The sequence below is a fragment of the Anolis sagrei genome, chromosome 4 (genome assembly GCF_037176765.1).
Source record: "Anolis sagrei isolate rAnoSag1 chromosome 4, rAnoSag1.mat, whole genome shotgun sequence".
In the NCBI taxonomy this organism is placed as follows: Eukaryota; Metazoa; Chordata; class Lepidosauria; order Squamata; family Dactyloidae; genus Anolis; species Anolis sagrei.
In genome coordinates, this window is record NC_090024.1 from 196002276 (window position 1) to 196013599 (window position 11324).

The 11324-nt window shown below is 37.8% G+C and overlaps 1 protein-coding gene across 1 annotated transcript; it reads right to left on the reverse strand.

The window, feature by feature from the left end:
- Positions 1-2362: 2362 nt before the first annotated feature.
- Positions 2363-10751, reverse strand: IL10 (interleukin 10). Its single transcript, XM_060771519.2, has 5 exons — positions 10577-10751; positions 9931-9993; positions 7869-8018; positions 4206-4271; positions 2363-2552 (listed from the first exon to the last, which is right to left on the reverse strand). Exons 1-5 carry the CDS (start codon positions 10724-10726, stop codon positions 2460-2462), a joined length of 522 nt encoding a protein of 173 aa, XP_060627502.2. The 5' UTR covers positions 10727-10751; the 3' UTR covers positions 2363-2459.
- Positions 10752-11324: the final 573 nt, after the last annotated feature.

The window sequence follows — 11324 nt, forward strand, 5'->3', positions numbered from 1 at the left end:
TATGGAGATAACATTTGTTGGTTTTAATTTGTACAATGCAACATTCAGTTCATCTATAACAAGGGTTCCCAAACTTTTTCAGCCGCGGGGCCCTTTTTGTAGCAAAAGTTTATCATGGGGCCCCAATAAATGTTTATATATAATGTATATAAATCAGGCACTGGTGAGCTCTTTGACACATCACATTTTAAAATTTGACAGACTGGCCAGGACAGCGGCAGGCAATCAGAGAGAGTTTGTGTGAACTTATTGGAAAAAAAATGAGCACATTCCTATGTACACTAGGCTTGTGCAATTTGGTATCCAAATTTTGTTGGGTACCCAGATATTTTTTCAGAAGCCTCCCAAAAATCGGTTAATGGAAAAATCTGTTTTCAGCTAGGCAGCTGAAAGTTCCTGGAAGATCAGACCCATTGGTGGCAATGGGGAACTTCCGAGGTTCCCTTTTCTGTTCCTGGGACCCTTTCCTTTCTTCCTTTCAAGGGGGCCTGGGTTTGAGGAACAGGGTTAAGGAAGCATCCTTTCTGGGTCCCTTTCCTTTCTTCCTTTAAAGGGAGTCTGGATTTGAGCCATAGGGTTAAGGAAGCATCCTTCCTGGGACTTTTTCCTTTCTTCCATTCAAGGGAGTCTGGGTTTGAGGAATGGAGTTTAGGAAGCATCCTTCCTAGGACCCTTTCCTTTCTTCCTTTCAAGGGAACCAAGGATGCCATTCTGGTCCTGAATTGTGTCTGTCAACATTAATGGACTGGATGAGGGTAAATAGATTGAAATTAAATCCTGACGACAGAGGTGTTCATGGTCAGTCAGAAGGAAGATCATGGTATAGATGGGGTTACACTCCCCCTGAAGATACAGGTACACAGCTTGAGGGTGATCCTGCATTCATTACTGACCCTGTAGGCTCAGAGCCCTTCCACACATCCCTATATCCCAGAATATCAAGGCAGGAAATCCCACATTATCTGAGTGTGGACTCAGATAACCAAGTTCAAAGCAGATATTGTGGGATTTCCTGCCTTGATATTCTGGGATATAAGGATGTGTGGAAGGGCCCTCAGGTATTGGCAGTGGCCAGGAGTGTCTTTGCATAATTAAAACTTGTGTTCCAGCTGCACCTGTACTTGGAGATGTCAGATCTGGCCATGGTATTACATGCCTTAGTTACATCCCTATTGGGCTACAGCAGCATGCTTTACACCGGGTGGTCTTTAAAGAGCACATGAAAGCTTCAGCTGGTTCAGATCAGCAGCCAGGCTACTAAAGGGAGCACCGTACAGGGAGTGAATAACTCCCATGCTGTGACAGCTCCATCAGCTTCCAGTTTGTTACTGGGTAGAATTAAAACTGCTGGTTGTCACCTTTAAAGCCCTAAATGGTTTAGGTCCAGACTACCTGGCTAACCGCATTTTCTCATATGAGCCTGTCTGGGCCCTGCACGTATCAGGGGAGGCCCTCCTCTCGGTCCCAACCCCGTCTCAAACCCAAGCGGTGGGAATGAGAGAGAGGGCCTTCTCTGGAGTTTCACCCTGCCTTTGGAACTCCCTCCTGAAGGTGATCGGAATTGCTTCATCATTGTCCTCCTTTATGAAGCAAATAAAAACTTCCCTATTCACTCAGGCATATGGAGGTGTGAATGTTTAAATATCCGGCACTATGAAATAAGAAATGGAGTGTAGACACGGCTTTAAACTTTGTTTTATTAACTTTGTGTAATATATTATTATTGTTTTCATGCGATTTGCTTTATTGTTGAATGTTCTTTTATGTTTATTTTGAATTGTTTTGATCTATTGTTGTATTTTACCACATTGACTGTATGCTTTTTATGCTCTGAACTGCCCTGAGTCCCCATGGGGAGATAACACGGGATACAAATAAAGTTTTACTTACTTACTATTTGACTAACAAGTGTTAACATCTGACCTGAGAGGTTATCATAGGTTGCATTCATTAGTTTGCTGTTGTTATTTGCTGTCACACCAACTTCAACTTATGCTGCCCCTATGAGTGTCCAATAGTAGCTCTCCACATTCAGATTCAGCAAAGGATGTTGTCAACCTTTACAAATAACTATTCACACCAGCACGATTCAGGATAATTCACACTATTTTTCAATGTTTTTCTGTTCCTTTTATTTGAATATAGTCTAGGTAATCAAAGCAGTGGCTTATCACTTCTTTAAAAGAATTTCCTCGAACAGTACAATATTAAGCATCCCCCAACAAAAGAGGAAAATAATCTTCTGTGAAAAAACATCAATACATTGTGTATCAGGTTTACCATTTTTTTTAAAAGTATAAAATGTAAAAAAAAGTGTACACCATAAAAACTGAGGTATCCGAGTTAATAAATATCCTTTAAATTAAAAAAAACACTATTGTATATTGCCATTGATTTTTTATAGCATATTATAAATAACAGTTTCTCCATTGGAAAAAAACCCCCAAAGTCTTATAATTTCATCTTCTCATCTTCATCATAAGATACTCTTCAATGTAGTTAATGAAGGTGTCAAATTCTCCCATTGCTTTATAGATGCCTTTGTCTTGTAACTGAGGAGGAAGAGAAAACAAGATTATTTACATGTGGAAACAGCAACAACAGCAATATAATTGCTGGAAATTGGAATCACGTTTAAGATTCAAAATTTGAAGTTAAACATTTGCAGTAGATCCATATTTACAGATCATTTGGGTCCTTTATAAGGAGAAAGGCAGGACATTGTAAGTTGCTCGGAGCACCTTGATGGAGAGCGAATAATTAAGAAATAAAGTGATGATGATGATGATGATGATATAAACAAACAAACTTCCTTGGAGATATTCTCTCCCTATTTATGAATTACCAGAAGAATGGACCCCTTTTCTATCCATATGTCTGGTAGGTTTGAGTAGCTCAGGCTGGGAGAAGCTGCTTACCTATGCAACTAAAGTAGTTATGTAACTGAATGGAGCATGTACAACTCTGGTCAATATAAATAATGGGCTGAAAAGTATTCTTAATTTACAGTCCTCACAAAATAACAGAAACAAAAAATTTGAAAAAACTGAAAAAAAATCCTGATGCACAAGCAAGACCTGCTGTACAAGGCCTTGCAAATGTTTTAGATCACAACTCCCATAATCCAAGCTCAATCCCAATAATTCCCATAAACCCTTTCTGTTCTTTACAGTTGCCTGGGTTTAATAGGATTTATAGTCCAGAATACATGAGGGGTTACTAAGTTATGTGGCTCTGATTTGTAGAAGTGATTGTTGCTCAAGTCCAGAAACCATACATGTATGATACAGAAAATGAAAGAGTCCTTCTAAATTGAATACTCATTTCAGAAAATGGTCTCTCTCCCATTTTTGCTGACAAAATTGGGAAACACCATAAAGCATATAAGTGTTTCTATGTGTGTTTGTTGTAACTAGTGGTAACCTACGGGGAGAGAGCTACATTTCTGAGGGGTGAAAGCTGTTTGGTAAGTCATCTCCCCCTTTTTGACACCCACTCAGTGGTAGATCAGAGATGTAGCTCTTTCCCACTCTTCAGAGATTCTATTAGTTATAAATCTTGCAAATCACTGAGATCTTCTGAAGGATCCAATACTATAGGTGCCTTGCTATGCTATTCATAGGGATGTGTGAGTAGTGAGTGAGCTTTCTGCTTTGTTCCTAGTCTGTATTGGAAATGGAAAAAATATTCAAAACTGTTTGAAATGAAGATAAAAATGTTTTCAGGAACTTGTAGTGATAAGAATTCTTGATTTATGAAAATATTTGCAGCTTCGGCTTATTCTGTACAACATTTGCAAATGGTATTTTGAGCCAAATACATCATCTACTGTGCAGGAAGCACCATTTTTTTCTAGAGAAAAATACTATTTCAGCACAGAAAATGTTTTGTTCTGTACATAATTTCTTCATAGAAATACCACATGCAAATTTTTGCAAAGAATAAGTGCCAATCTGTAAATGTTCTTTGAAAACTGCAAAAGTTTTAGGACTTTTTTTCAAGCCAGAAGAAAATTATTAAAATTATTTGTATTCTTCAAGAATGAAATCAAAAAGAAATTACATTCCTAGTACAGATGCATGTCAAAAGGAAGCCTGCACAGCAACTTCTACATAATAGGCAAAGTCTTTCAGAAACTATCAAAATTATTTTTTGGGTACAATAGGCCCATGAAGAATGTTTAGTGATGTGAGGCAGGGACCTACCTTTTTATAAGTGTCTTTGATGTCCTTTATTGTCTTGCTCTTCTTTTCACATATGAAGTATCTGTGCTGCAGGGAAGAAGTATAACAATTAAGAATTAATGGCTGCATTCTGGGAAGTTTTAAGAGCTCTACAGCCTTTCATGCACATCATACCAGTTAGCAATGGAAATTCATCAAGATATAACAACCTCTGAACAAACATGTGACTCAAGTGCGTATCGATATCTACATTGTGATGCTCATCCAGGCTGCACTGAAAAAGTAGGATACATCTTTTTGATGCTGTTGGGGATGTCTAGTGTGTCTTTAGAGAGGGCACTAGATCAGGCCCTGGAAATGTGAACTTTGAATGCTTGGGAATATTTGCGTTGCCTTTGTGTTACTGTTTTCTGGACAAATTTTATGTTTTATGAGCATTACCCAGCAAGGTGATGATTCACCAAAGAAGGCAAATAATATTTGGGCCTGCATTAATAGACCCAGAAGGCAGCATGGTGTAGTTGTTTGAGTGTTTAAATACTTGCTCAGTCATGGAAACCCACTGGTTGACCTTGGCCAAGTCAACACCCTCAGCGGAAAGAAAAGGCAAATCCTCTCTGAACAAATTTTGCCAAGAAAACCCTATACGAGGAGCACCTTACTATAATGACACACAACAACAAATAAGTTTATAGTTTCAAAGACATTTACTACTGAGATCTCATCTGGAGTACTGCATTCATTTCTGGGCACCTCTTTCTAAGAATAACATAGACCAATTGGAGTGGTTTCAATTGGAGTGGTTTCAGGGAAACAAGAATTATAAAAGATATGGAGAACAGAACAAAACACATGAGAAAGGCTATAGAGTTAGTGAAGATCTGATGAAGAGAAGACTGAAGCATTGGCATGACTGCAGTAAAGGCTTGCCATGGATAGGAAGATGCAGGTTTGCTATCTGTTTTCCCAGAGTGTAGGACCAAGTAATGATCTTAAGTTACACAAGTGTAGATTTTGATCGAACATTAGAATGAACCTCTGGAAAGTGAGAATAGTTCAACAATGGAACCAATTACCTAGAGAGGTGATTAAATCACTTTCTCTAAAAGTCTTCAAAGAGATACCTGTGCTCTAGTGGGAGATCCTATATTGAGTGGGAGGTTGTGCTTTACGGAAAGCCTTCCAGTTCTATTATTCTGTTCCTTGGGAATATGAAATACATTATTGTAATCCATCCATTGTGGACATCTACTACTTCAACCAGTTCTATAGTTTTACATACCTACAGTGGTTGTACATTTTCTGTCTATCTCTTGAGTGAGGGCAAGCCTGTATATTCAATATGGAAGATAATGAAGCAAGATTCTCTTCATGGAAACATCTTAGGACTTTAGGATTGCTGATTAATGCAAGAAATGCTAAATGTTCGACTCTACATACTGTCTTAAGCGGGATCCCAAGGCACATCAGACCCCGTGTTTCTATTTCAAGTTAGTGAAGTCTGAACACTAACTATGCTAACTGATCTATTTATATATTCTTTTTAAGAAAGAAGGGAAGCACTTCTGTAATTCTAATAATTGCATTTGATAGTAGCTTTATAAAGAAAGTGTTTTCAGTGAGCTCAGCTCCATAAACAAGATGCTCCTTCTAAAATTTCTTGTACAAAGCTTTTTTTAAAGTTCAGAAATCTTATACACTCTTCATCTATTTTGACTCTCAATGATAATATAGTATCAGAAATATCACTGCAAGTGTAAATTATAGGGCATTGTAATTTTCTGAAAGCCCTGAACTTTAGACTCAAAGATTAATGTCAATTCAATGCATTTACTGCTGGAACTCCAACCTCCACTATAGGGTCACCATTTCTTTCAAAATGCTTCTGATTTTCTATATTAATAAATCTTATTAATATGGTACTTTCTTATTAAGATGGTACTTAAGGATGGTCATCCTTTGCTTATTAAAACTTATATACATCCTGCCTTTTCTTTTTTTAAATTCTAGAGGCAACTCATGACAGATTTAAATACATACATACTACTACTACTACAATACATACTACTACAATAGTATCGATACTGAAATACATACTCAAATATATACTACTACAATAGTATCGATACTGAAAATGAAAAGATAAAGAGAGAGCAGCAACAACAACCAAAGCTACGTATATCAAATTTGTCAGCAGTTTTTACTAACTGATTAAGTCAAAGGTTTGCAAGCCAGCAAGAGGCCCAAATGCTACCAAAGAGGAAGCTAGGCTGATTTCACTTGGGAAGGATTTATATAATCTATGCAAGGAACTCTTTTCTGTATCACTGTCAGTCAGATAACTATGGATGGGAACAGATTCTTTCATGAGCAGCAGTTCCACAAAGCACCAAACAATCCTTTCCTCATATTGCTCACAAAAGGCCAAGTCTTAGTGAAGAGACATTTACTTTTAGTCTGCTTTAGAATGCCATGGTACAGAACAGATTTGAAATTAAAAAGTTCTGATTTCCAATACTACACCAAAATATATTGCTTTCTTCCACCCATTTCCAACTCTTGCCATAAAGGCAGTTTACTCCATGCATCCAGTAAAACAGACCTAAGTCAAGGGACCTAAGTCAGATGGCTTTAGGGCTCCATTTCCATGCTCTGCAGAAATGGAGCTCCACGGAGGCCATAACATAATGTAAGGGCACTTCTGGTGGGACTCTGTGGGGCTCAATTTTCTCTGCACATGGGAATGAGGTCTTAGGATCTCATCACAAAGGCCCATGGATTCAGCATGCATTTTGGCAAATCCATGGTCTCCAAGCCAGGGCTGTCTGGGTGAGGAGCCATCACTCCATGCCCCACATTGCACAACTTGCCTTATCCCTTATCCTATGGAGGGAAGTGTTTAATGGTGTTGTGTTCTGTGTGTGTGTGTGTATGCAAGGGAGGGACTTCTGCTTTGCTTCCAGTGTGAACATTATGCTTTACTGTTTGTTCCATGGTAAAAATGCAATTTACTTGAATGAAGTGGCTGAATAAGCTGTAGTCCTACATAAGAGATTGCAGCAAAATATTTCCTGTTAGCCTGCTTACAACTGAGGTTTTCTTTATGGTCTTGCATGCATACTCTCTGACTCAAACTGTGACCAGATGACATAGTGCGGAAGATACTACAGCAAAGCTATTTTGGAATGTGGAGCTGAACCATTTTTATAGCTGCAGTTTAAAAAAAACATTCTGAAGAAGGTAAGGATTTTGCATGAAATATATTAAAAGAGTATTCAGTACTTTCAGTAACATACTTTAATGTACGTATGGACTATGATAAAACAATAATTTCTTACTTTGCTCTCTGCAGTCTTGATTGTAACATGATACATTGCTGATTTATGAACCTGCTTAATAAAGTCACACCTTTAACCTATGCAATTTCATACTTAAAAATATATCATTCTGCTACTCACATGTCTATATGTGCCTCATGAATTTTGTAAAATATTGAGAGTTTACCATTGCCTTGCTCTGAAATATAGCCTATTGCACCTGGTATTCTTTGGTGGTTTTCCATCCAAGTAACAACCAGGACTGACCATGGTTAGCTTTCAAGTCAAACAGGGCATGGTGCCTTCAAATTATGTAGGCTAATCAGGGAAATATAATCCAACCTCTGAGTTGTGACGAATTACTTACACAGCGCTTGATTAACTGTCTCAGTTCCAGCAGCAAGTCTCCAAGAAAGCCAACATCTTGGTTGATAGTATTGCTTGAGCTTACATTTGGCAAGACGTCTTCCAGATAAAACTGGATCATTTCTCCCACTGACTGGCAGCCCAAGTAACCCTGAATGTAGAAGAGAAAATAAGTTTAATGGCAAGAAATCAAGAATTTGGAAGTAAGCAGACCCTTTCGACCTGGCTCTATGTTAATATGTGCACCCCACAGCCATAAACGCTTTGTCTATCTCACTTCACAATTTCGTTCTGACATCTTGTTCTTGTTGCTTATTCGTTCAGTCACTTCCGACTCTTCATGACCTCATGGACCAGCCCACGCCAGAGCTCCCTGTCAGCCATCTGACATCTTAGGAAGAGCCAATCTATGTTTCTCCCCCCACCCCCTGAGTCCTTCTTGCTCCCCAACAATCATCATCATCATCATCATCATCATCATCATTTAATTATTTATTAATCGCCCTCCATCCGAGAATGCTCTAGGTGATTTACAGCTAAATTGTAAAAGATAAAATACATACATACAAAAATTAAAAATTAACAGGGATCAAATGCTCTAGTAAAAAGCCAGGTCTTAAGGGCTTGAGTAAAAGGCCCTAAGTCACACATAGCTCTCATGTAGGGCGGCAAGGAATTCCATAAGGCAGGGGCAGAAATAGAAAAAGCCCTGTGTCTGGTCAAGTTTGCAGACTTGGAAATGGATGCAGTCACACTTTCTTACAACTTTGAAGACTATCAATGTTAGGAAATTACTTCTACTTATTTATTTTTCCCATTACTGTCTCTTTTAATATGACTATACAGTGCACATGAAATAATGATGGAAATGATGCCAGTGATAGTAATAATAGTTACTATTAATAAACACAAACCATAAAATCATGAAAGATCCAATCTATCGGAAAGTTATAGCACTACTGAGAAATTCCTAAACTCCATTACGTGAACTTTCCAGAAACAAGGAATATGCTTCTTTTGATATTATTATTGTTCTAAGGACATTCAAGCAGAAGAATACATTGGGCCTCTTAGGAATTCCTGTTAGCTATTTCTACATACTGCTATTTAGTTGTTTCTAAATACTACCATCAATTAGATCATACGTTTGAAATGGACAAAATGCTATGGAATTTCTGTGGTTTTTAAGACAAAATGATTTTTTTTCTAAAAACCTTTCTTTATATAATATTTGCTTGATGGAGCCCCCGGTGGCACAGTGGGTTAACCACTAAGCTGCTGAACTTGTTGACCAACAATTCACAGGTTCAAATACAGGGAGCGGGGTGAGCTCCCACTGTTAGCCTCAGTCTCTGCCAACCTAGCAGTTTGAAAACATGCAAATGTGAGTAGATCAATAGCTACCGCTCTGACAGGACAGTAATGGTGCTCCATGCAGTCATGCTGGCCACATGACCTTGGCGGTGTCTATGGACAATGCTGGTGCTTTTGCTTAGAAGTGGAGATGAGTACCAACCCCCAGAGTTGGACATGACTGGGCTTAATGTCAGAGAAAAACCTTTACCTTTACTATATTATAAACTACTTTCCTAACCTAATTATTACACACTAGTGCTTACTGTTGGGTAACTATTTCAGTTTACTTTACAAGTTCAATAAAAAAGAAGTAAAGGAAGGCATGGAGGCAAGAGTATCACAAGTTATTTCTCAATGAGGATACCACAGGGTGTTAGAATATACTTTGAAATCTAAATAAATATATTTCAAAGGCATTTAAGAACAATGCCTTGTAATTACCTTAATTCACTTGTGTTAGATTTTAGCCATTCTTGTAAGCCGCTCCGAGCCCCAGGGGAGTGGCGGTATATAAGTTCGAATAATAAATAAATAAATAAATAAATAAAATAAGTAGTTCTATATAAATAAGGATTTTTTTTCTGTCTACCATTTGATTTGTAAAAAGATTGATCTTAGAGTTTCCACCCCCAGCATCATTTCCATGACCCCAGAGATCAGCATAATTTTACTTTAAAAGAATGTGTTGAGGTAAATTGAAATCTCACCTTAAAATCCTCCAGTAAATCCTCTTTTAGCAGCATGATGTCGAGCTCCTCATCTTGGGTTTGCTGTGAGAACGTGAGAGAAGACAGGAAGGTTTGACACAATTTGAGCAAAGAATGCTTTCACTTCTCACAGAAGAAGCTGATCTGGCATGGCTTTACATTACTGAAATCTCAGATTTGGACAACTACGAATCTAAGACTTCCCCACTGCACCCATTGATAGGTAGCAGCTCTCACTAACACTGCTGCCATGTTACTAATTCCATGTGGATCTTTTACAGTGGACTTTTTACATTTGATTGATGCTGAAATGTGCATATTTCAAATATAAGGCTATCAGAGGGGAGAGGACACAGAAATACATCCTGTCTATATGATAGACACTTTAATGTATACATTAGTCTAATTATGCATGAGAGAAAACAGATAGCAAATTTCAACTATTCTCAAATAGATTCAGCAAAGAGTGAACATTCACTATAACAAAAAGAAATGTAAATATTATTCTAATTTTCTCCAAAATGTTGTGGGCAAGCAAACACCCTGCTTCATCCCAAACAGAGATGTAGCATGGTATGTATCTGCTCTGCTAACTGTAATAAAGGGAATGATGCAAGAAAACAAAGAAAAGTTTGGTCATACTCACAAAATATTCTTTAACCTTGTTAAATGTGGCCCTGAGCTCCCGGAGCCTGGGAGGTAGAGCGTTTGCAAAATATTTACAGTTGGTTTCAGCAAGCTGAGAGTGTGCATTCTCCAAAATGAGCACCAGGGACAGCAGCACAGTCGTTTTCATGTCTTCTCTTCCTTTGTGGTCTCACTTGATTTTACAAGAAGCAAGAAAGACAGATCTGCTCATCACCTTGATTGGTCCTGAATTTATACCAAAAACTGTATCAGTTTCCTTCCTCATTTTCTCGGGATGTGCAAACCCCAACATTTCCCATAAGTAAAAAAAATTACTATCAGCTCCCCCTTTACTTAATTTGCTTCTTGACTATTTGAATATAAGAAGTGGAACACAAAAATTGGAAGCATGGTAAGATGCCTTTCCATTTTATTTGTTCCTTTAGGTCAATATTCTTATTTTAAAGATGGAAATTTTGATCATTTACATCTGTGTAAACCTAATTTTCCTTTTCAAGGCATCACTACTGGTAGTCTCAGATTTGTTTTTATTGTGATTTCTAGAAAATACAAAGATTTTATATCATCACTTATAATGCTGAAAAAATAAACATATTGATAAAAAGAAAAAAAAGAACACAAAGGTTTTCTCCATCAACATAAAATCTGGGTTGTTGTGTGTTTTCTGGGCTATATGGCCATGTTCCAGAAGCACTCCCTCCTGACAGTTTGCCTGTATCTATGGTAGGCATCCTCAGAGGTTGTGA

Bases quoted from the DNA above. Each gene is read 5' to 3' on its own strand.
- IL10 (XM_060771519.2), bottom strand. From the start codon at position 10,726: ATGAAAACGACTGTGCTGCTGTCCCTGGTGCTCATTTTGGAGAATGCA. The intron at 9,994-10,576 runs GTGAGTATGACC...ACGTTCTCACAG, and splicing joins ACAAGGTTAAAGAATATTTT to CAAACCCAAGATGAGGAGCT. The intron at 2,553-4,205 runs GTAGGTCCCTGC...CTTCCTCCTCAG, and splicing joins TCAAAGACACTTATAAAAAG to TTACAAGACAAAGGCATCTA.